At 43.1% G+C, this 26,387-nt stretch overlaps 1 protein-coding gene across 2 annotated transcripts in view; it reads right to left on the reverse strand.

Moving 5' to 3' along the window:
• Positions 1 to 899: 899 nt before the first annotated feature.
• The window catches only part of LOC138349873 (uncharacterized), a 315,021-nt gene continuing 289,533 nt past the window's right edge, over positions 900 to 26,387 (reverse strand). For both annotated transcript variants that reach the window (XR_011230117.1, XM_069334698.1), the window contains 2 exons: positions 2,285 to 2,356; positions 900 to 1,028 (listed from right to left, as the gene is read on the reverse strand). Coding sequence is in view for 1 of the 2 variants with exons in the window: in XM_069334698.1 (XP_069190799.1) it covers positions 2,325 to 2,356 (32 nt within the window). In the remaining variant the exon portion in view is untranslated. The remainder of the gene's footprint in view (positions 1,029 to 2,284; positions 2,357 to 26,387) is intronic.

Here is a 26,387-nt window from a genome sequence, read left to right on the forward strand (position 1 = left end):
TACAGTTGAATCTACTGATTCGGTACAGTTGAATCTACTGATTCGGTACAGTTGAATCTACTGATTCGGTACAATCAGTACAATTAGCTACTGTAACCCGTTGGTCTGTTTTCCCATTTTAGGCCTAAAGTGTTCATCTGCCCGCTGGTCTTTGCTCCTTTAAGTATTACATTTAAGAACAATTACATATAATTGTTCTCCATTACCCTATTACAATCGTTATTACAATTAATTAAACAATTACATTGTTATAAATAGGTTTTCAGTCTACGAGGCTCAAGAAGTGTTTAAATAAAATTACCCAATTATTAAGCCCAACCACTTTGACTGGACGGTAGAGCGACTGTCTCGCTTCATGCAGGTCGGCGTTCAATCCCCCGAGACCGTCCACAAGTGGTTGGGCACCATTCCTTGCCCCCGTCCCATCCCTAATCCTTATCCTGACCCCTTCCCAGTGCTATATAGTCGTAATGGCTTGGCGCGTTCTCCTGATAATTAAAATACTCCCAAAAGGCTCACCTGTCAACCAAAATTGATGGTGCTTGGAGCAACTATGGGTCGAACGTATAAAAAGAGACTGTTTAACTATACATCCATTTATCTATACATCCATGTATCCATCCATCCATGTATCCGTCTATCTATACATCTATTTAATCATTCATCTATCTATACATCTATTTAATCATTCATCAATTTATCCATCTATTTAATCATTCGTCAATTTATCCATCTATTTAATCATTCATGAATTTATCCATCTATTTAATGATTCATCAATTTATCCATCTATTTAATCATTCATCAATTTATCCATCTATATCCATCCATATATTGTCTTTCTAATAAAAATATGATCTGTCTAATATGTGGGTGATGACAGGTTGGAGAAGCTATACCTGGTTGATACCTGCTTGATGGGGTTCTGGGAGTTCTTCTACTCCCCACTTGACTTGTGAGAGTTTGGTCCACTAGACTGTTGCTTGGAGCGGCCCGCAGGCCCACATACCCACCACCGCCTGGTTGGTCTATAAGCGGAGTGAAATAATAAAACAACTTATTACCACTTTACTCTGAGAAAGAGACGAGTCTTGAGTTAGTAGCCTTAACCCTGTAGCAAATGATCGTCTGTTTCATGGGACTACGGCCAAAGTGAGGCTAGCTGGAGATTTCTGTTGTTTTTTTTCCCCGAGATCAGTGAATAATAGTGTATATTATAATAAGAATTTTTTTTTTATTTTGGAAATATTTAGCTGTGAAAGTCGTTCGTCGTGGGGGGTCTGAATGTGGCCCAGGCACGCTCTTCTCTCTTGAATTATGGCGACTCCCCGACCAGCCTATGTTCATCCCATACCCCAAACCATTCCCCCTTATCAGTTTGGGTGAGGCTGGCCCCATGCATCTGGCCTCCAACTTTGGACAGACAGACAGACATTCTCTCATATAGTCTAGATGCCGTACGTATCTCGTCTCCGCCTTGCGACAACACATTTTGAGAGCTTCGAGGCGGTCCTATAGTTAGGTGCTTGTCATGCGCGCGTGTGTGTGTGTGTGTGTGTGTGTGTGTGTGTGTGTGTGTGTGTGTGTGTGTGTGTGTGTGTGTGTGTGTGTGTATCAGAGCCATGTATCCAGATAATAGTATCACTCTCGCCAGTATCAACAGTCACAGCGATAGTCACATGTATTACACACCTGTGTCGCACAGGAAATAGGAAGCGCTCAAAAAATTATAAGTGCCTCAAAAACTCCGGGATATATTAAAGTTAAGTGGATAATCAAGCAAATAAATGTATATTTGTAAATACATAAATATCTACATAGGGATATATATATATATATATATATATATATATATATATATATATATATATATATATATATATATATATAAATATATATATATATATTCGACTCATACGTTAATGTGTGTGTGTGTATGCTTACCTTGCGGTGATTCCGGGGTTCAGGGTCCCCGCGGCCCGGTCTCTGGCCAGGCCTCCTAGCTAATAGTTCCTACCTAATAGTGACTACCAGGCAGTGAGCTTCAGCTCTCCACCTCCAGCTTAACACCCATCGTGGACCTGATGCCTTCAAATATTTCTCAACTTTACTGATATTTGATTTCTTGGTCGTATATGATCTTAAAAATTGTGACTCGGAGGTGGCTTTCCAGCCTTCTCCTTCTTTAGGTGCATTTCCCTTACTGACTGTACATATGTACGTGCTGACATGCAGCACATACATGTACATATGTGCATGTATGTGCTCCTGTGCTTGTACTCACCTGGTTGTGCTTGTAGATGTTGAGCTTCAGCTCTCACCAGTTAACTTGTTGGTGTATTCCACTTGACTAATTCTGAAATAGAAAAAAAAATATATATTTATATGCAGACGAGGAGTCACAATAACGTGGCTGAAATATGTTGACCAGACCCCACACTAGAAGGTGAAGGGACGACGACGTTTCGGTCCGTCCTGGACCATTCTCAAGTCGATTTTTTTTATATATTTATATATTTCTAATGTCTCAATGGCTCATTTAGGTCCTCAATTTCCACATTGTGCCCTTATACACACTGTTCAACTCATGCAGAAAAGAACTGCGCTTGTCTGCCATGGCTATTCGCCTGAGTATTTTGTATGTGGTAATCATGTCACAGGAAAAAAGTCTTGTTTGGGGTCTTGTGGTTGAGTGGACAGCGCTCTGGGGTCGTGAGTGGGTGAGGTCGTTCATGTAAATGTTCACAGACGACGCAAAGTTAACATAGCATGTTACAAACTGAGGAGAGACCGGGCCCCACACCATAAGCGGGCCATGAAGTCAACGACAGGAGTCGGATATAGAAAAAGTTTTGGGGAAGTGGATAAGACTCCATTACTATCTCCAGAGGTACAGGGTCCAGATTCACGAAGCAGTTACGCAAGCACTTACGAACCTGGAGCCAGATTGACAAAGCAGTTACGCAAGCACTTACGAACCTGTCCGTCTTTTCTCAATCTTTGGCGGCTTTGTTTACAATTATTAAACAGTTAATGAGCTCCGAAGCACCAGGAGGCTGTTTATAACAATAACAACAGTTGATTGGCAAGTTTAATGCTTGTAAACTGTTTAATAAATGTAACCAAAGCCGTCAAAGGTTGAAGGAAAGATGTACACGTTCGTAAGTGCTTGCGTAACTGCTTCGTGAATCTGGCCCCAGGTTCGTAAGTGCTTGCGTAACTGCTTCGTGAATCTGACCCCCATGGATTCGTAAGTGCTTGCGTAACCGCTTCAAGAATGTGGCCCTAGAACAAGATGGACAGCACACGAGACGACAGACAAACATAGCAACCTCTCTGACACTCCTACATAAGGACTCTTTCAAGGCAGTCTTCGCAACCTTCCCTAGAACAATAACAGAACATGAAGAACACAATTACAGAACACAATCCGCATCTTATGAAGCATTAAACCAACAATTATTTTCAAAGTCCAGAGGTTTGCAACAAGATTAATTGCCAGAGGTTTGAACTATGGGAACAGGTTAAGGAAACTACACCTCACTGCCGTTGAAAAGAGAGAAGAAACAGGGGGAGACATGATCCCAACACACAAGATACTGAGGGGGAATTGACAAGGTAGATAAGTGATCTATAAGTGGGACGGATTGGAAGAAGAAGAAGTTAAAGATGGGGTTACATCCACAAATTGAATGACCTAACTCGACAGATTGATTGATTGATTGATCAAGCCAACCAGGAGGTGGCACGGGCATGAATAGCCCGTAATAACTCAACAAAGAATAGTTCAATTATAAATGAACAGCTACAATGAGGCTAGTAGGACTAATCACTGATAGGTAAGTACACACCCACAAACAAACAAACATACTTCAGCATTACAATACACTTACGCAACCCAATCCCCCAACATATGCTAGCACCCCCCCCCAACATACGCTAGCACCCCCCCCCCCCCCAACATACGCTAGCACCCCCCCCCCCCCCACATACAACAGCCTACCACACTAGCTGTCATGCCAAACACACATAAATGGCTCTTAGAATTTAAACCAAGCAAATGCAAAGTAATGAAGATAGGTGTAGGGAGCAGGAGAGCAGATACAAGGTATTATTTGGGAGATGAAATACTTCAAGAGTCAGAGAGAGAGAAAGACTTGGGGGTTGATATCACGCCAGACCTGTCCCCTGAAGCTCATATCAAGAGGATAGATAACATTAGCGGCGTATGCCAGGTTCGCTAACATAAGAACCGCATATAGAAACTTGTGTAAGGAATCATTCAGAATCTTGTATATCACATATGTCAGACTAATCCTGGAGTATGCATTTCCAGCATGGAGTCCGTATCTAGTTAAGCAAGACTAAATTGGGGAAAGTTCAGAGGTATGCCACCAGACTAGTACCCGAGCTGAGGGGTATGAGCTACGAGGAGAGACTACGGGGACTAAACCTCACGTCGCTGGAAGACACAAGAGCTAGGGGAGACATGATCACCAGATTCAAGATTCTCAGAGGAATTGATAGGGCAGATAAAGAGAGTTTATTAAACACGGGTGGTACGCGAACAAGGGGACACAGGTGGAAACTGAGTACCCACATGAGCCACAGAGACATTAGTAAGAACTTTTTTCAGTGTCAGAGTAGTTAACAGATGGAATGCATTAGGCAGTGATGTGGTGGAGGCTGACTCCATACACAGTTTCAAGTGTAGATATGATAGAGCCCAATAGGCTCAGGAATCTGTACACCAGTTGATTGACAGTTGAGAGGCGGGACCAAAGAGCCAGAGCTCAACCCCCGCAAGCACAACTAGGTGAGTACACCACCACCACCACCCAGAGACTAAACAAATTCAGCGTTGCAAAATGCTATTATTTGCAAGATCACGGCTATTTGGTTGCAGAAAAACTCGGTTGATTATCATCACTACCAGACTAAACTCCGCGCCAGTCACACACACACACACACACACACACACACACACACACACACACACACACACACACACACACACACACACACGCACACGCACAGGTGGGCCTGGTAGCTGAGCGGACAGCGCGCAGGACTCGTAATTCTGTGGCCCGGGTTCGATTCCCGGACCAGGCAGAAACAAATGGGCAAAGTTTCATTAACCCTGGTGTCCCTGTCACCTAGCAGTAAATAGGTACCTGGGAGTTAGACAGCTGCTACGGAGCTGCTTCTATTCATGCCCGTGTCACCTCTTGGGTGTCTTAATCTTTATCAATCAATCAATCTAGATGTACTTACGCTTTGTAGGGTGGATGGTAGACGGTCTGCCTTCATGCGTTCAATCCCCGACCGTCCACAAGCTGTTGGGCACCATTCCTTTCCCCCCGTCCCATCCCAAATCCTTATCCTGACCCCTTCCCAGTGCTATATAGTCGTAATGGCTTGGCGCTTTCCCTTGATAATTCCATTCTTGGATACCCACCTGATGATTGATGATGATTAAGGTACCCAAGAGGTGGCATGGGCATGAATAGCCCCGTAAAGACCCGCCTGGCCCATTTGACCTAAGTACTGGTATCACCTCCTCATCTGTCATATGGGAGATTGGTGTCATAAGTCATAGAGAGAGACTGCTTGACAGGAAGCAGTCAAAGACACCAAGAGAAGCACAAAGGTAAGTGCAGCTTTGACAACTTGTTAGGCAGACTTGACAACTTGTTAGGCAGACTTGACAACTTGTTAGGCAGACTTGACAACTTGTTAGGCAGACTTGACAACTTGTTAGGCAGACTTGACAACTTGTTAGGCAGACTTGACAACTTGTTAGGCAGACTTGACAACTTGTTAGGCAGACTTGACAACTTGTTGGGCAGACTTGACAACTTGTTAGGCAGACTTGACAACTTGTTAGGCAGACTTGACAACTTGTTAGGCAGACTTGACAACTTGTTAGGCAGACTTGACAACTTGTTAGGCAGACTTGACAACTTGTTAGGCAGACTTGACAACTTGTTAGGCAGACTTGACAACTTGTTAGGCAGACTTGACAACTTGTTAGGCAGACTTGACAACTTGTTGGGCAGACTTGACAACTTGTTAGGCAGACTTGACAACTTGTTGTGACTTGACAACTTGTTGTGACTTGACAACTTGTTGTGCAGACTTGACAACAGCCTCGTCCACCCAGACGAGCCCTTCAATCTAAAAGTGATGGCAAACAGGTCGTATAGGCCTACGTGTGTGTGTATTAACTATATATATACTATATTATCTACACCTATGTTACAAGGAAAGTTGAAGGTAGTGCGGCTGCCATATTCAGGGAGCCCCATAACACTATTAGGTAAAGGGATTTAAAATATTGTTAAGAGACACAGAAAATCCAATTAAGTTCAGTAGAACTTCTGGTTGCAATTCTTTTGACCATGTCGTAGCTCAGTCGATTAAGGCAGCGTCTGGGATCCTCTCGGACGTAGGTTCGAATCCTCGTCACGGCCCTTGTGGATTTGTTCGCAGTATGCAATCTTTTGGCAAAAACGGGAACTGGGAATAGCAGTAACTAGTGAATGTGCGACTAAATGAACTAGCAAAATTGTGGCAACAACAACAACTAATTATTGGAGTGATTTACAGATGTACAAACGGCTAAGGCGTTGTTTCCGATGATACAAATATAATTCACAGTGGATTGTTACATTGAGAGCCACTGTCAACCTTTGAGGGTCTAGAGAGCCTCAACTTAGAGGTCTTTATAGGTTATGGACACGTCAGTATAAGCGTGTCCATTATAGCTTATATTATAACGCCAATATAAGCGTGAGAACACACACACACACACACACACACACACACACACACACACACACACACACACACACACACAGAGGGGGGGGGCGGCCGGCTGAGCAGACAGCACGCTGGACACGTGATTCTGTGGTCCCGGGTTCAATCCCGGGCGCCGGCGAGAAATGATGGGCAAAGTTTCTTTCACCCTATGCCACTGTGCAGTAAATAGGTACCTTGGAGTTAGTCAGCTGTCACGGGCTGCTTCCTGGGGTGTGTGTGTGTGGCGTGGAAAAAAAAAGTATTTAGTAAACAGTTGATTGACAGTTGAGAGGCGGGCCGAAAGAGCAAAGCTCAACCCCCGCAAACACAACTCGATGAATACAACTAAGAGAATACACACACACACACACACACGTGTCAGAAGGAAATTCAGACCATATCAACACCTTTTCAAGAAATGGTCATTCTGAGGATCTTGTCAATGACTTATGGACAGGAAATTGTCAATACAATCCCATCTTGTTAGTGGCGAGCAGGACCCGTCACGCCGCCCCGTATAATACCACACCAACACCTACCATTCACAATTGTTTAACATGATCCGTCTGACGAATGTCGCCGCCACACTATTTGGTAATGGGTCTGGAAAGCATTTCCGAATGCCTTGTTATGGAAGGCGGACGGGGGCCAGCAATGGAGAAGATCCAATAAACACACATTTCCGACATGTATACACATTTCCGACCATCACCAGGTGTGTAGACAGGTGCAGGTGTGTAAGGTATGACGCCAGTAGGTGTGGTAACCAGCAACGGCCCAGATTTACGAAGAAGTTACGCAAGCACTTACAAACCTGGGTCCAGATTCACGAAGCAGTTACGCAAGCACTTACGAACCTGTCCATCATTCCTTCAATCTTTGACGGCTTTGATTACATTTATTAAACAGTTTACAATCATGAAAACTTGCCAATCAACTGTTGTTATTGTTATAAACAGCCTCCTGGTGCTTCCGAGCTCATTAACTGTTTAATAATTGTAAACAAAGCCGCCAAAGATTGAGGAAAGATTTACATGTTCGTAAGTGCTTGCGTAACTGCTTCGTGAATCTGGGCCCCGATTCGTAAGTGCTTACGTAACTGCTTCGTGAATCTCGTCCCCAGGTTCGTAAGTGCTCGCGTAACTGCTTCGTGAATCTGGCCCCAGGTTCGTAAGTGCTTGAGTAACTGCTTCGTGAATCTGACCCTAGTCATCAGTACTTACAGACACACTTACTCAACTTCCCTAAGAGTCGGTCATTGGGGTGCAGAATTGTCAGGTGCTGGGAGGAACCCAGGCGCCAGGCTGTAATCTTACAGAAGTCAAGGACCTTTTTTCAGGGTGGCTGATGCTCGAATGATTCTGAATACTGTTTGAATGATGATTATACAGTTCCCGGTGCTGTCACAATCAGCTTCCGTTATCTTGTGTTATCTTGAGATGATTTCGGGGCTTAGTGTCCCCGCGGCCCGGTCCTCGAACAGGCCTCCACCCCCAGGAAGCAGCCCGTGACAGCTGTCTAACTCCCAGGTACCTATTTACTGTGTGTATAATCTGCAGCTGCTCTATCTCAATCTTTACAACGATGCAAACGAACAACGAACAACGCCAAACAGTTAAAGTATATGTACCTGAGCCGGTGGCTGAACGGACAGAACACTGGACGCGTGATCCTGTGGTCCCGGGTTCGATGCCGGGCGCCGGTGAGAAATGATGGGCAGAGTTTCTTTCACCCTGATGCCCCTGTTACCTAACAGCAAATAGGTACCTGGGAGTTAGTGAGCTGTCACGGGCTGCTTCCTGGGGGTGGAGGCCTGGTCGAAGACCGGGCCGCGGGGACACTAAAGCCCCGAAATCATCTCAAGATAACCTCAATATAAACTATATTCAAGTATTTGGCATCCATCAGTCTCAGGAGACTGTGAGACAGGGCGCAAAGTCAGGATAGGTTGATACGGGGGAGAAGCTGTTACCCATGCAGCAGGTCCTCCTCCCTCTCCACGGCGCCGAAAGTCTCAAATGGTCGCAAACGCCAATACGATTGGTTCCAGCGCCGTCGCAGGAACTGTCAGAACGAGGTTGAAGGTAACATCGAACTGCCCCTAGGGGGCTCCAGCTCCGGAGGTGACCTCCAAGTTGGTGAAAGAAGACACAGGGGCTCGGAGACCGCCGTGGTCGGGGACGGATATGTTATATCCGTCGGTGTTGCTTAATTCATGATAGATCCTCCGCCTCTCATTAATCAAATCACCGAAGGTACAAGTTACAGCCGCGCTCCTGTGCCAGGTAAGTCCACTACGGGCTCACCATAGCCAGTGCTACTTGCCCCGCTCCTGTGTCAGGTAAGTCCACTACGGGCTCACCATAGCCCGTGCTACTTGCCCCGCTCCTGTGCCAGGTAAGTCCACTACGGGCTCACCATAGCCCGTGCTACTTGCCCCGCTCCTGTGCCAGGTAAGTCCACTATGGGCTCACCATAGCCAGTGCTACTTGCCCCCGCTCCTGTGCTAGGTAAGTCCACTACGGGCTCACCATAGCCAGTGCTACTTGCCCCGCTCCTGTGCCAGGTAAGTCCACTACGGGCACACCATAGCCCGTGCTACTTGCCCCGCTCCTGTGCCAGGTAAGTCCACTACGGGCTCACCATAGCCCGTGCTACTTGCCCCGCTCCTGTGCCAGGTAAGTCCACTACGGGCTCACCATAGCCCGTGCTACTTGCCCCGCTCCTGTGCCAGGTAAGTCCACTACGGGCTCACCATAGCCCGTGCTACTTGCCCCGCTCCTGTGCCAGGTAAGTCCACTACGGGCTCACCATAGCCCGTGCTACTTGCCCCGCTCCTGTGCCAGGTAAGTCCACTACGGGCTCACCATAGCCAGTGCTACTTGCCCCGCTCCTTTGTCAGGTAAGTCCACTACGGGCTCACCATAGCCAGTGCTACTTGCCCCCGCTCCTGTGCTAGGTAAGTCCACTACGGGCACACCATAGCCCGTGCTACTTGCCCCGCTCCTGTGCCAGGTAAGTCCACTACGGGCACACCATAGCCCGTGCTACTTGCCCCGCTCCTGTGCCAGGTAAGTCCACTACGGGCTCACCATAGCCCGTGCTACTTGGAACATTTTGTTCCAAGTAGCGAATCTTAAACACCAACAACAACAACAGCCGAAGGTACATTTATCTCTTGAAATACTATCCCCAATACTCTGAAGTTCAATTCCATCCTCATTATCTCCACTACAGCATTTCTTGGATATCCTCCAGGATTATTCTCATGGCTTCATTTTGTACCGTCTCCAAATGATTAATTTTACCTAAAACAATAACATGAGAGGTGCACCATAATCAATAAGTAATCACTGTATACCATGTACTCTTACGGGATCACCATAGCCCGTGCTACCTGGACACTTCGTTCTCAGTAGCTAAATCTCAAACAACAACAACAACCGTGGAATGCTTCATGCCCATGAGGGCATTCCACCAGAAAAAACAAAAAAAAAAAAAAAAATATATATATATATATATATATATATATATATATATATATATATATATATATATATATATATATATATATATATATATATATATATAATGACTGCGAAATGACGATAAAAAGTGGGAAACATATTCTCATGAAGCCCCCGTCCCTCCCTCCCTCCCCCCCACAAATCCACAAGGGCCGTGCCGAGGATTCGAACCTGCGTCCGAGAGCATCCCAGACGCTGCCTTAATCGACTGAGCCAATAAGATCTATTGGTCCACGTCTTGGTTATGTGTAATGATAGCACGGGCTATGGCGAGCCCTGACAGCGGCCTGATAGCCCTATAAGGGGGCCTGACACCTGAGTGGACAGCACTCGGGATTCGTAGTCCTATGGTTCCCGGGTTCGATCCCCGGTAGAGGCGGAAACCGATGGGCAGAGTTTCTTTCACCCTGATGCCCCTGTTCACCTAGCAGTAAATAGGTACCTGGGAGTTAGACAGCTGCTACGGGCTGCTTCCTGGGGGATGTGTAACAAAAAGGAGGCCTGGTCGAGAACCGGGCCGCGGGGATGCTAAGCCCCGAAATCATCTCAAGATAACCACTTGTAGTTAGTATAGGAAGGAATTAGGTTAGCGGTGGACAGGGGGTTATATGGGTGCTGCTGTTGTTGTTATAGATTCAGCTACTCGGAACAAGTTCCAAGTAGCACGGGCTATGGTGAGCCCGTAACTTACCTGGCACAGGAGCGGTGCCCAATGTGGGTGATGGGAGATTGCCGTTGATATTGGGGAAGGGGGTGGGGGGGGGGGGGTGAAGTGGGGGTTTGGGTGGGGGGAGGGCAACAGGGGGGGGGATTATGGGGGTGTGATATCAGTGGGGTGGGGGGGGGGGGGTTAGGGGGATAGATCAGTGTTGACGTCGCCTGTTTGATGATGCTCGCACTGACGTCAAATTCTCTTTACTGCGGTCATTCGAGATGTCAATAAAAAACTGGCCAATTGGAGGCACTTCACGTATTTCCTTAATTGTTCTCTTTCTCTCAGTACTTTCTTCTCCAACTTGGGTCTCTCAAGCAACCTCGTTTGTTTGTTTGCGTTTCCCAATATGTTTATTCTTATTTCCGATTCATCTCCACTTGGGCTGGAGGGTATAGAGCGACGCTTCATGCAGGTCGGCGTTCAATCCCCCGAGACCGTCCACAAGTGGTTAGCGACCATTCCTTTCCCCCCATCCCATCCCAAATCCTTATCCTGACCCCTTCCCAGTGCTATATTGTCGTAATGGCTTGCCGCTTTCCCCTGATAGTTCCTTTCTTACGCCTATTTTTTCCCGTGTCTTGACATTACGTCATTCTCAAGCTCATTCCTCTATATAATGTTTGTTTTATGTAACTGTATAACTGCCTCGTCACACATGCAAACAGCCTTGTATACAGACCAGTTGAGAGGCAGGACCAAAGAGACAAAGCTCAACCCCCGCAAGCACAACTAGGTGAGTACAGGCTATTGTGGGCCACTTGTTGACTCACTGGTGATATAAAAAGACTATTCATATATGTACATGTATTTATATATTAAATCCAATACGCCCCGGGACCGTCTCATCACTTGAGAATGAACCATGTCGGCTCGAAACGTTGTGTAAATTTATCATAACTGAAATTCATTCTACAGTTATTTATTTATTTTTCGTTACCTCGAACAAAGATGACTTTTGGAGAAATTCTCTTCTAATTAAAACAAGGACACTAGTCAGAGGGACTGAAGCCCCAAACAAGAAAATAATCAATACAAAATGTGCTGTCATATTCAATGAAACATGTATATGTATTTGTGTATATGTATATGTGTGTGAATATATGTATATGCTGGATATGTATGTACACGTTTGTATTAAATTTGTAACTAGCTTCACAAGAAAGTCATTAGCTTAGTTAAATCTACGGGCTCACCATAGCCCGTGCTACTTGGAACTTTTTGTTCCAAGTAGCGAATCTTAAACAACAACAACAACTTAGTTAAATGAACCATGGGGTTCAGTTCGTGTTCAGCTCCTGGACCCCATTATGTGCCCATGTATGGGGTGCATAATAAATTACTGTCACGAACTTCTGTCTTATTTCCCGCCGTAAATGTCTTTAATTGCTCGGTTGTTGTTGTTGTTTAAGATTCGCTACTTGGAACAAAAAATTACAAGTAGCACGGTCTATGGTGAGCCCGTTGAATTGCTCGGTGTTAACAGCTGTAGTTATTGAAGTTCTCCTGCATACCGCAAGTGACAACTGCTTAGCTGAGAAAACGATTAATATGGGACACACACACACGCACACACGCACACACACACACACACACACACACACACACACACACACACACACACACACACACACACACACACACGCACACAGAGGGGGCCTGATAGCTGAGTGGAGAGCGCTGTGGACTCCTAATCCTAGGGTCGGGGAATCGATCCCCGGCGGAGGCAGAAACAAATGTGCAAAACTTTTTTCACCCTGATGCCTCTGTTCACCTAGTAGTAAATAGGTACCTTTGAGTTAGACAGATGTTATGGGCTGCTTCCTGGGTGTGTGTGTGTGATCATTCAGAAGGAATGATGATCATTCCTTCAGAATATATATATATATATATATATATATATATATATATATATATATATATATATATATATATATATATATATATATGTCGTACCTAGTAGCCAGAACGCACTTCTCAGCCTACTATGCGAGGCCCGATTTGCCTAATAAGCCAAGTTTTCATGAATTAATATATTTTCTCAAATTTTTTTCTTATGAAATGATAAAGCTACCTATTTCATCATGTATGAGGTTAATTTTTTTTTATTGTAGTTAAAATTAACGTAGATATATGACCGAACCTAACCAACCCTACCTAACCTAACCTAACCTATCTTTATAGGTTAGGTTAGGTTAGGGAACCAGAAAAGTTAGGTTAGGTTAGGTTAGGTAGGTTAGGTAGTCGAAAAACAACTAATTCATGAAAACTTGGCTTATTAGGCAAATCGGGCCTTGCATAGTAGGTTGAGAAGTGCATTCTGGCTACTAGGTACGACATATATATATATATATATATATATATATATATATATAAACATCAATATCTTACTACTAACACCTCTATAGATATCAATCCGTGGGTCTTAATATTCTAACTACTTGAGAGTCTAACTACTTGAGATTTTAACTACTTGAGATTCTAACTAAAGATTCTAACTAATTAAGATTCTAATTAATTCTAACTCATAATAACTGTCAGATTTGTCTAGCATTCGGACCTCGCAATGTCACCATTGTCCTGATAGTATTAAGTTACTTCTATTACAATCTCCCAAGGTTGTAATAGATGTATTCACTACATCTATTCACTCTCTTTCTCCATTTTTCAGCATTAAACGGCTTCTGTTTCGTCTTTCATCTATTTAAGAAACATATTTAGTTCGTTGACCAGACCACACACTAGAAGGTGAAGGGACGACGACGTTTCGGTCCGTCCTGGACCATTCTCAAGTCGATTGTGACATTCTCAAGTCACAATCGACTTGAGAATGGTCCAGGATGGACCGAAACGTCGTCGTCCCTTCACCTTCTAGTGTGTGTGGTCTGGTCAACTTACTTTAGCCACGTTATTGTGACTCATCGCCTGCATTTCTAGTTCGACTAGTAACGATTTTCGAGTTTTTATTTGATTTTCAGCATATTTCTGTATTCTAACTATAGAATTCTAACTCTATTCTAACTAACTACAGCCAAAACATTTCTGTATTGTCAGCAAATTTGGAAATGCTGATGTTCTGCATAACATGTAAGTAATATCATATTTAAGTATGATTAAGTAAGAATGATTAAGTAAGCACAAAACTCGAATCTTTTTCGTGGGCTGAACAATTCTGGGATTACTGAACGGGTAAGTACCGAGGGGAGTCCCTGTTCCTCTCTCGCAGTCAAGGGTGAAGTTGACTGAGGGGTAGCTGCCTTGATATCCCCGTTGACGGCGCTAGGCAACACAGGTCCTATTTACAAAATAGGCAGGCTAAGGGTAGAGGTGAACGGATTTGTTAAAAAACGGAACACAGCAAATTGTATAGCCAATTACTTAGCTAATGACGCAGCTAAGTACTCTGTATTTGTTGACATCAAAGGAGCGTTTGACAATGCACAGGGGATTGCGATCCTGGACGAGCTTGCATGCATGGGTGTCAAGGTGAAGACTCATGAGATGGGTAGAAGATTACCTCACAAGGAGGAAAGCCAAGGTCTACTTCAATGGAGCAGTCTCAAGAACAATGAATATGGAACCCGGTGACCTAATTGTTTCTAGGTGCGTTTAACTAGTTTGAACCTTGTTCTTTCAAGTACTTTGCAAGGGTGCTCGTGGGTGACACTGGTCTGTAGTTAAGTGCCTCTTCTCTGTCTCCTTTGCAGATTGGCATCCCCCCATTTGACTTCTTCCAGCAACTAGGCAATTCCCCTTTTTGTAAATGTCTCACTAGAGATTAGTGCTAGAGGTATGCTGAGGGCCTGTGCTAATGGTGGTATCTCTATCCGGATAGAGTACTCTATCCGGTACTCTAGCTGTAGTGGGGCCGGATAGAGTACTCTATCCGGTACTCTAGCTGTAGTGGGGCCGGATAGAGTACTCGATCCGGTACTCTAGCTGTAGTGGGGCCGGATAGAGTACTCGATCCGGTACTCTAGCTGTAGTGGGGCCGGATAGAGTACTCGATCCGGTACTCTAGCTGTAGTGGGGCCGGATAGAGTACTCGATCCGGTACTCTAGCTGTAGTGGGGCCGGATAGAGTACTCGATCCGGTACTCTAGCTGTAGTGGGGCCGGATAGCCGGATCTAGTGATGCCAATTGTGTCGTTACTTCCTCCGCTGCCACTTCAATATTTAATAGCCTTCTCGCCAACATCAACACTCCATTGAGCTCCTCACAAACTTCTATATCGTTTTCGGTATACTGGCCGCCCCTTTTTTTCGTCAATCTGGTCGCCTGGTTGTCATTATCATTTCATTGTCACTGTCATTTTCCCTCTTATATAGCTGATAAGGAGTTGTTTCTTTGCTTTGGAGTCAATATCATGTTTATATTTTCTTTCCTTCATTCTTCTTTTGTGTGTGTGTGTGTGTGTGTGTGTGTGTGTGTGTGTGTGTGTGTGTGTGTGTGTGTGTGTGTGTGTGTGTGTGTGTGTGTGTTAAGCGCGCACGCGGAACATTTATCGTTGCAAAAGCCTACAATGGCACGACTGTTCAAACCATTAATATCACAAGTAATGCTATTACGCACGAGATAATCTATCTGGTAGACGCCTCACACTGGTACCGGATACTACAAGATTCGCCTGACATACGTGGAATACCAGTTTCTATTACTCTAAAATAATCCCCTATTACCCCCCTCCCTCCGCCATTATATAATCACAATATGTGTGTGTTATAATCTTCTAAATAGCATCACACTGAAGAGTTTCAGGCACTCTAAGACTCGCAATACACTCCTTTCTGTCCTGCCTGAATCTATTCAGCTTCTCCGAGAATTGTTACGTTCACATTGGGGAATTTGCTATGTTAAAGATAATGCTGGACGTGTAAGTGTTTCTGTACTCAAGAATATGCTGCTCATCTTTCTAAATAGGTTCGTCACTTTCCGGAGGCCTGACGGCTGAGTGGACAGCACTCGGGATTCGTAGTCCTAAGGTTCTGGGTTCGATCCCCGGAGGAAACAAATGGGCTGAGTTTCTTTCACCCTGATGGCCCCTGTTCACCTAGCAGTAAATAGGTACCTGGGAGTTTGACAGCTGCTACGGGCTGCTTCCTGGGGGATGTGTAACAAAAAGAAGACCTGGTCGAGGACCGGGCCGCGGGGACGCTAAGCCCCGATATCGTCTCAAGATCCCAAGATGATAATAATTTTAGTCTGTAGTTAAGATTGAGATTCTCCTTCCTCACCCAAGATTGATTGATGAAGATTAAGCCACCAGAGAGGTGGCACGGGCATGAATAACCCGCAAATACTCATCCAAACTGTGTTATTGTTGTTGTTGTTTTAGATTCAGTTACTCAGAATAAAAAGTTCCAATTAGCACGGTCTATGGTGATCCCGTAATCCAATCTGTGTGAGAGAGAGAGAGAAGATTAAGCCACCCAAGAGGTGGCACGGGCATGAATAGCCCGTAAGTAGTGGCCCTTTTGAGCCATTACCAGTATCAAAAGATGATACTGGAGATCTGTTGAGGTACGACTGCACCCTGCATGACGGGAGATGTCTCCCTTGTTCCAAACTGTGTTTGTGGTGAGAATATATAGCGTCTCTCAGACCTGGCCTGTCTAGGGTGAGAGGGGGGGGGGGGAACAACTCATTACCAATACCGAATATTCGCTCCTGTTCACCCAGTATTAATTGAGGACATGGTTGTAAACCAAGTGGCGAGCCGTGTTCAAGGGAAACTATGCCCCCTCAAGCGCGTGCGCCCAGGCACTGTTTTTTATTTCCCATCTCTAGTGATTTCATATATATTGGCGCTGGGGTATGATTTTGCTGTGGGTTGATACCATACCGTTTGTGCCCAGTCCGTCCTCCTAAGGTGTCCCCAACGTCAAGAAACTGTCGTACTAAACCGCCCTTATCCTAACCTACCAGAGGACCCATAACAGAATACGGAACAGTCCGCCACTTTCGCCAACCGCTTCCATTTTCTATCACGACAATTTTTTGTTTTGCCTAATGTAACGCCTACGTGCGAAAAGCGACGTTGTCTGTGGAGCGGACAGGTTGTTAGGAGCCGGAAACAAGACAGCCACCGTGATCACGTGAATGTATCTTGAAATGGGTCATTTTCCTCTACCTGGCGAGGGAGTATCTCTTCACCACCACGTCGACGGAAACCACAACACAGATTCACTATCGACGACTCTGGTTAGAATTGTTCAGTTTTCCTCCAGTGGCTTCCTGTGTGTGCTGTATCGTTCTTATCAAGGTGTCCGTATCATCAAGGTGTCCGTATTATCAAGGTGTCCGTTTTATCAAGGTGTCCACATTAATACGAAACTTGTTCGTGCGAAAGGAATGGTGCCCAACCACTTGTGGACGGTCGGGGATTGAACGCCAACCTGCATGAAGCCAGACCGTCGCTCTATACCGTCCAGTCCCAAGTGGTTGAGGAAACAAATGAACCCTTTTTTTAAAGTTTGGAGATGTGCATGCAGTGACTATAAAATGTAGAGGTTGCAACGTCAGGATCTGTTAGATGGTAAAGTCATAATTGACAAACAATGAATTGCTTGTCGTGTTGAAATAGCACAAGCACAACAAGTCCGGCTGTTCTACATCTCAGACGCCATATTGTTCTTGAAGAACAGGCTCGTGGACGCGGTTGAGAGGCGGGACCAAAGAGCCGAAGCTCGACAACCTCCACAAGCACAACTAGGAGAGTGCGACGTAACGGAAGATAGAAAAAATGTGACAAAAATTTGATGGACTGTATGACTACTATCTAATTATTTTAATTATTGTTAAGTTTCAAATATAAAACCAAATATAAATATATATATATATATATATATATATATATATATATATATATATATATATATATATATATATATATATATGTCGTACCTAGTAGCCAGAACGCACTTCTCAGCCTACTATGCAAGGCCCGATTTGCCTAATAAGGCAAGTTTTCATGAATTAATTGTTTTTCGACTACCTAACCTACCTATTCTAACCTAACCTAACTTTTTCTGCTACCTAACCTAACCTATAAAGATAGGTTAGGTTAGGTTAGGTAGGGTTGGTTAGGTTTGGTCATATATCTACGTTAATTTTAACTCCAATAAAAAAATTGACCTCATATATAATGAAATGGGTAGCTTTATCATTTCATAAATAAAAAATTAGAGAAAATATATTAATTCCGGAAAACTTGGCTTATTAGGCAAATCGGGCCTTGCATAGTAGGCTGAGAAGTGCGTTCTGGCTACTACGAGAAGTAGTACGAGTAGTACGAACAACGAGAAGTAACGAAGGAGGAGACCAGCAGTAAAGGGACCTCGTCTTGGAGAGTTGCGAAAGACAGGGGCCTTAAGAAGACTTTGATAAAGCCGCCTTCAAACGCCATAGCAACTTCAAATCCATTTGACGTTTTGGAGGACGAGTGCTGTGGAGAGACTGTGGATCGCGCAAAAGGGAAAGCAACGAAGAGAAAGGAAGTGCAGGCCCCTCAGAAAGTAAAGGAAGTACCTAAGCAAACATTAGTTGTGGGAGATTCCCAGATAAGGTATTTGGATAGAACGTTTTGTGCTAGAGATAGGGGGAACAGGTTAAGGGTTTGCTATCCCGGAGCTGGCATTGGTGATATTATAAACAACATGAATGATATTATGGCTGGTAATGGGAACAATCCCATTATTTGCATTAGCGTGGGAGGAAATGATGTTGGTCGAGTCAGGAGTGAGGAACTGATTCAGAGGTATAAAACAGCCATAGAGTTAGTTAGGAGCAAGGGAGGAATCCCGATCATATGTGGCATTCTTCCAAGAAAGGGAGTGGGAAATGAATGGATATCGAGGGCACTTGGTGTCAATTGCCGGCTGGAAAGATATTGCAAATCAAATGCAATATCTTTCATAGACAACTGGGAACACTTCTATGGAAGAAATGAAATGTATGCTCGTGATGGGGTGCATCTATCGAGAGCTGGGGTTGTTGCTGTTGCGAACTCGCTAGAAGAAGTGGTTAGAGGTGTTTGTTTGGGTTTAAACTGTTAGTAGATAGAGGTATGGGAATTGATTTGGAGGAAGGAGGTAATAAAAGTATGTGTTTGTGGGAGAAAGGAATTGGCAAAACGATCAGGGAAAGAGAAGGTCCGCAAAATAACAATTCACTTAGGGTATATTACACAAACAGTAGAAGTCTAAGAAACAAAATTAACGAATTAAATGCTCTTGTCTGCACAGAAAAAATAGATATTATTGCACTTACCGAAACGTGGATGAATGTAGAAAATAGAGAACTATTAGCTGAATATCAAATATATGGATTTAAACTATTTCACACAGATAGATATATTAGACGAGGAGGTGGAGTAGCCATATATGTTAGGGACAATTTGAAATGTAGTCTCAAAGAGGGAATCAAAACAGAGCCACACACAGAAACTATTTGGATTGAATTAAACGAAAAAGCTAATAATATTATAATAGGAGTAATATATAGGCCACCAAATTTAGACAGAATGGAAGCAAAGCATCTATGGGATGAAATATCTAGAGCATCTAGATCTAACAGTATTTATGTCATGGGTGACTTTAATTTTAGCGGAATAAACTGGTTGAACAAAACAGGGAATAGTGAAGCAGAAGATTTTCTAGAATTAATTGACGATTGCTTTCTTACGCAACACATTAAGGAACCAACACGGGAAAATAATATTTTAGATTTAGTGTTAACTAACAGGGAAACGCAAATTAATGACATCGAAATAGGGAGTGAGCTAGGGAGCAGTGATCACAAAGAAATCAGATTTAGCATAGAATGGAATAGACCAGTAGGAGAAAATTCTGTTAAAGTGCCAGATTTTCGAAAAGCTGATTTTAATAGCCTAAGAAATTTTTTGGGTCAAATTGATTGGAAAGGCTTGGGTATGGGGTGTGGGCCGGTCGTGGAGCGAGACATGAACCCAGCGATAGGTGACTTAAATGGGGATTTCGACGTGGATTCAATATATAACTCATTTAAGAATATTCTAAACAAAGCACAGGAACGTAGTATACCATACAAATTGAATAGATCGTATACTAATGACCCAAAGTGGATAACAAAGAATTTGAAGAACCTTATAGGTAAAAAGAGAGCTTGGTACAAAAGGATTAAAAATGGGGAGGTCACTTTAGAACAGGAATTCGTACAACTGGTTAGAAATGTTAAAAAAGAGATAAGGAAAGCAAAAAGAAACTATGAAGTTCGCATAGCAGGGCAAGCAAAGACAAATCCTAAAGGGTTTTTTCAGTTATATCGTACTAAGACTAGGGAAAGGATAGGTCCATTAAAAACTGAGACAGGTCAAATAACAGATAGTGATGAAGAGATGAGTAGTATTTTTAATAAATATTTTGTATCTGTATTTACTAAAGAGGAACTTAACAATATGCCTTCAGCCGAACAAGTCTATGTGGGTGGGGACGAGGACAGGTTGACGAGTTTAGCAGTTACCAGGGAGGATGTTCTTAAACAAATAGTAAAACTCAAACCAAACAAATCCCCAGGGCCGGATGAAGTGTTTGCTAGGGTGCTTAAAGAATGCAAAGAGGAGCTTTGTGACCCACTGTCAACCATATTTAATAAATCAATAGAGTCAGGCAGAGTGCCAGAGTTTTGGAAAGTTGCTAATGTGATACCAGTTTTTAAGAAAGGAGATAGATCACTTGCGTCTAACTATCGACCAATTAGCCTAACGTCTATTGTGGGAAAGTTACTCGAATCTATAATAGCAAATAAAATTCGTCTTCATCTTGAAAAACATAAATTAATAATTGAGTCGCAACATGGTTTTATAAATGGCCGTTCATGTTTAACAAATTTGTTATCTTTTTATTCTAGCATTGTTGAGGCAGTTGATAGTGGTAAGGATTGCGATGTTGTATACCTTGACTTTAGCAAAGCTTTTGATACAGTGCCACATGAAAGACTGATTAAAAAAATAGAGTCTCATGGTATTGGGGGTGCTGTATTAAGCTGGATTAGGGCATGGCTATACCAAAGGAAACAGAGAGTTAGTATAAATGGAATCAAGTCAGAGTGGGAAAATGTTGTAAGTGGAGTGCCTCAAGGCTCTGTCCTGGGACCTCTGTTGTTTATAATATATATAAATGATTTAGATTCAGGTTTGAGTAGCAACATTTGCAAATTTGCCGATGATACGAAAATCGGTAGGGAAATTAATTCGGAGGAGGACTCACTATCACTTCAAGTTGATCTAGATAGGGTTTTGAAATGGTCAAAGGATTGGCAGATGCAGTTTAATGCTGATAAATGTAAAGTTCTGAGGTTAGGTAATGATGATAGAGTTACAAGATACGAGCTAGATGGTGTTGTGATTGCGAAGTCGGATTGCGAAAGGGATCTGGGAGTTATGATTAGTAAGAATTTAAAACAAAAGGATCAATGCATAAATGTTCGTAATAAGGCAAATCGGACACTTGGATTTATTAATCGCAGCGTTAGTAACAAGACACCAGGTGTGGTTCTCAAGCTATATCTTGCTCTAGTTAGGCCCCATTTAGATTATGCAGTTCAGTTTTGGTCGCCATATTATAGAATGGATATAAATTCACTTGAACGTGTCCAGCGTAGGATGACTAAGTTAATTCCCCAAATTAGAAATCTTTCATATGAAGAAAGATTAACAAAGCTTAAGTTGCATTCACTGGAAAGGCGAAGAGTTAGGGGTGACATGATAGAGGTTTACAAGTGGATGAATGGACATAACCGGGGGGATATTAATAGGGTATTAAAAGTATCAACACAGGACAGAACACGAAACAATGGATATAAATTGGATAAGTTTAGATTTAGGAAAGACTTGGGTAAATACTGGTTCAGTAACAGGGTTGTTGATTTGTGGAACCAATTGCCGCGTAACATTGTGGAGGTGGGGTCCCTCGATTGTTTCAAGCACGGGTTGGACAAGTATATGAGTGGGATTGGGTGGTTATAGAATAGGAGCTGCCTCGTATGGGCCAATAGGCCTTCTGCAGTTACCTTTGTTCTTATGTTCTTATGTTCTTACTAGGTACGATATATATATATATATATATATATATATATATATATATATATATATATATATATATATATATATATATATATATATGTGTGTGTGTGTGTGTTTATGTGTGTGTGTGTGTATGTGTGTGTGTGTGTGTATGTGTGTGTGTGTGTGTTTGTGTGTGTGTGTGTATGTGTGTGTGTGTGTATGTGTGTGTGTGTATGTGTGTGTGTGTGTGTATGTGTGTGTGTGTGTGTGTGTGTGTGTGTGTGTGTGTGTGTGTGTGTGTGTGTGTGTATCACGAAAATAAACACGTGATTAAAAATGTGAGTGTCAGACCACGGAGGAAAATTGAAACAGGAATTTCCTTAATTACTTTCGTATATTAATACATCTTCAGAAGGAGTGGACACTCCTTCTGAAGATGTATTAATATACGAAAGTACTTAAGGAAATTCCTGTTTCAATTTTCCTCCGTGGTCTGACACTGTCATATATATATATATATATATATATATATATATATATATATATATATATATATATATATATATATATATATGTATATAATGAAGCAACTCCTTATATATAAACACATAAAAGCAGATGTACAACAGAACACGCACAGAGACCTATCTATCTATGCCATAAGCCCCCAAACATACAGGGCTAACCTCACCCAACTTTGCAGGGGGAATGGTCTGCGGTACGGGCCGGACACTGATTGATCGGAGTTGTCCTAAAATTAATGCTTTAAGAAATATTAGCATTTATAGACATCCATATTCGAATTTTTTAAGTGTGAAATATTTGACGCGATTCCCCTAGAGTTTTTAGTGATCGCCATATACCATTTTCCCGAGAAAAAATATATTATTAACATATTTTCTGAGTTATTATACTGCTTCCTAATAATACATTTTCTGAGAGAAGGGGGAAGAGTGGGGAGGCATAGGGAGGGATAGGAGGATGAGGGAGGGATAGGAGGATGAGGGAGGGACGAGGGGAGGCACGAGGGAGAGGCGGGATGAGGGGATAGGGAGTTAGTGAGAAGGGGAAGAAGGGTGAAAGGGTGCAGAGAGTAGGGAAGCAAGTCGGGTACCACTCCTATACATATAAATGAAAATCCCTATTCAAGTTGAAAGGAAAGGGGGGAGAGGGGGGTATGTGATGGGGGGGGGGAAATTGGGGGGAGGGGTACCCCGGGTAGCGCCGGGTACCGACAGGATGGGTCAGTTGGCACACCAGAGTGGACCAAGTAGAGTAACAACGGCGCCTGACAGCTGGGTGGACAGCGCTTCGGATTCGTAGTCCTGAGGTTCCGGGTTCGATCCCCGGTAGAGGCGGAGACAAATGGGCAAAATGTTTCTTTCACCCCTGATGCTCCTGTTCACCTAGCCGTAAATAGGTACCTGGGAGTTAAACAGCTGCTACGGGCTGCTTCCTGGGGGATGTGTAACAAAAAGAAGGCCTGGTCGAGGACCTGGTCGAGGACCGGGCCGCGGGGGCACTAAGCCCCGAAAACACCTCAAGATAACCTCAAGGTAAGCAATAAGACGTTCCTCCTCCCCCGCCTCTCCCCCAAGGGGCCAATCTGCCGATGTTTCTGTAGAGAGTCTCGGCTTCTCCTCTATTTATCAGGGCCACACACCAGAGGTTACTGAATCTCGTTTTCTGTTGCGTCTTGGACGCTCCTAAGAGCTAAGATAGGCCGTCTTATTTTGCTGTTTTTTGTGGGACTGCAGGCTTGGTTTTTTGGTTTTATGCCGTCGGGTGATAGTGTGGGGGATTGTTGATGGGTGGATGACGATGGATTGTCAGTTGCAGACGGTGGATTGTAGTGAGAGAATGAAGATGAGTTTTAATGATTGGGTGATTGTGTTATGATTGGTAATGAATTGTGGTTTCTGGATGAATAAGAGTCGTGTTAAATATGGTTGGAGATCTCCCAAACCACATAGCTCCTCGCCTCCGGTTTGTTTCTTGACATTTTGTGGTAGATCTCTTAGCAAGTTGGTCAAGCACGATTTTCCCTTAGCTGAATTCATGGTGATTTCTGAAGACAAAAATTCCCATATCTTAAGTCATTGGTGGTCCATGGTGAATGGAACATGCTCCACGTTCCTCTGGGAGTTACGACTATGTTAATAACTATGTTAACCCAAACTATAACTATGTTATATACCTATATATAACTATTAGTTATATAACTATGTTATATAACTATATATAACTATTAGTTATATAACTATGTTATATAACTATATATAACTATTAGTTATATAACTATGTTATATAACTATATATAACTATTAGTTATATAACTATGTTAATCCCAAAATATTAAGACGAAATGTTCCTCGTTTCTGTTTCCAACCAGCCGATATCTTTAATCATTTCGAATGACCTCAAATTGCCTAAATACATTGTTTACAATGCTAATAGTTTTATTTACTCAGATAAGATAACAGCCTTCAAGGAGATTGAAAGGCATCTTTTGAAAGCGTCGATTCCAAGGAGGGAACACGGGAAGCTTACACTACACTACACACAGAAATCACAATAGCGTGATGCATCAAATGAACAAATCCACAAGGGCCGTCACAAATCCTCGTCACGGTCCTTGTGGATTTGTTCATTAGAGAAGCGTTGAAGAGGAGCTACCCCCACAACGCCTCTTAGTGTCGCGTGGAGTGGGCAGTCATTATCCAACTAACGCCACCCATACTCAACTAATGTACCTGCTGTGCTGCTAAAGTTTCATAGGCACAACTAGGAGGGGGAAAGGTGACACAGATATGGAGCAGCCTAAAGATATACACCCAACTATATAGAAGAAATTTATGGTATAAGAAGAATGCATGCCTGAGCAGCAAGGGAAGAACATTAGCATAGCAAAACTTCAGGACAGCACGGATGAACTAGTGAGAGAGAATTGCAAAAATGCAGGACGAGCTGGAGGGAGAGAGAGAGGGACAAGAGGACAAGAAATACAGGCACTAAAAGAAGAGGCAGATTCTTTGGGAAGACAGCTTTAAGAAGTACAAGAGATGGTCGACAAAACAAGGATGAGGCTATAGAAGGCCTAAAGGTAAAACTCGATAGATGTCGGGAACGCCACATAGCAACTATGAATCGAGTTGACGAACTACAGGAAATAAATTGCAAAGGGGAGGCCAGTGTGAATAGGTTACAGAACAGGTCACAAATGGAGGAAGAAGAAAGGAAGGCAACAAAGAAAGTATGATAACAGAGGAGAGAATTAAACAAATAGAGAATGTAACAGAGATGTGGGCAATAAGATCAGACAAAACTTTTGCTGAAGCAGCAAAGTGTTCAGAGGGAAATAAGATATTAAGGAAACAGTGTTAGAGGCTGTAAAAACTACCCCAAGTCATGAAATGTGCATGCTAGGAGTTAGGGAGAGATTGGAAGTAATATGAAACCTACCTAAGCCTAAGAGGGACACGTCTAGATAAATAAAAATGGAAATGCTCATTTGTGCATGAACGCTAATCTCCGAGTCTTAACCGCATGCACATGCGTTGCCGAGCCACAGCAACGCGTGGCCAGGTACTGCTAGTGACAAATAAGGAAATAGAACAGAATGAAGTGACAAATTCTATACAAAATTCAGGACAGAGCTGTATCAAGGGAAATGAAACATTTCTGCAGGCTAGGTAAGTTTCAAAGAGAAAAAAATCGACCAGTGAAAGTTATTTGTATGAACACCAACCCAGTCGGGTATACACTAGCAGAGAAGATATTTTAAGAAATGTGAAAAAGTGCCATGTTCCTCCTTAGATAGGACATATCTAAGGAGGAAAGGGAGGCTGCAAGGAGACTGGGACAAAAAGTAAATGAGAAAAGTAATGAGACCAGAAAATGGCATGAAGAGGGCACAGGACGAAGCAAATCTGTCACCAGAGAGTAGATCACAGTAAAATAGTGCCACAGAACAGCTTAACAATGAGACACAGATCACTACAGAGGGAGATTGTAATGCTATCTACAGAGGGAGAGAGTAATGCTATCCAGCCTAGTAAAGCAGCTATGCATACGAGTACACAAGATTGAGTTTTACATTTGGATGTTTGACCTTCACAGATCTACATAAGATTTGAAATTTAGAAATTTGCAACATAAATATTCTGTAAGACATGACCAGTTGTCTAATGCTTTCTTTGCTCATATATCAGAAAATTCTCACCAAATTAATTCAGAGAGGTCATCTTCCATAACGAATGGTAAAATCATTTTCAATGGAAACATTATTGAATCTGCTTTAATACA

The sequence above is a fragment of the Procambarus clarkii genome, chromosome 31 (assembly GCF_040958095.1).
Source record: "Procambarus clarkii isolate CNS0578487 chromosome 31, FALCON_Pclarkii_2.0, whole genome shotgun sequence".
In the NCBI taxonomy this organism is placed as follows: domain Eukaryota; kingdom Metazoa; phylum Arthropoda; class Malacostraca; order Decapoda; family Cambaridae; genus Procambarus; species Procambarus clarkii.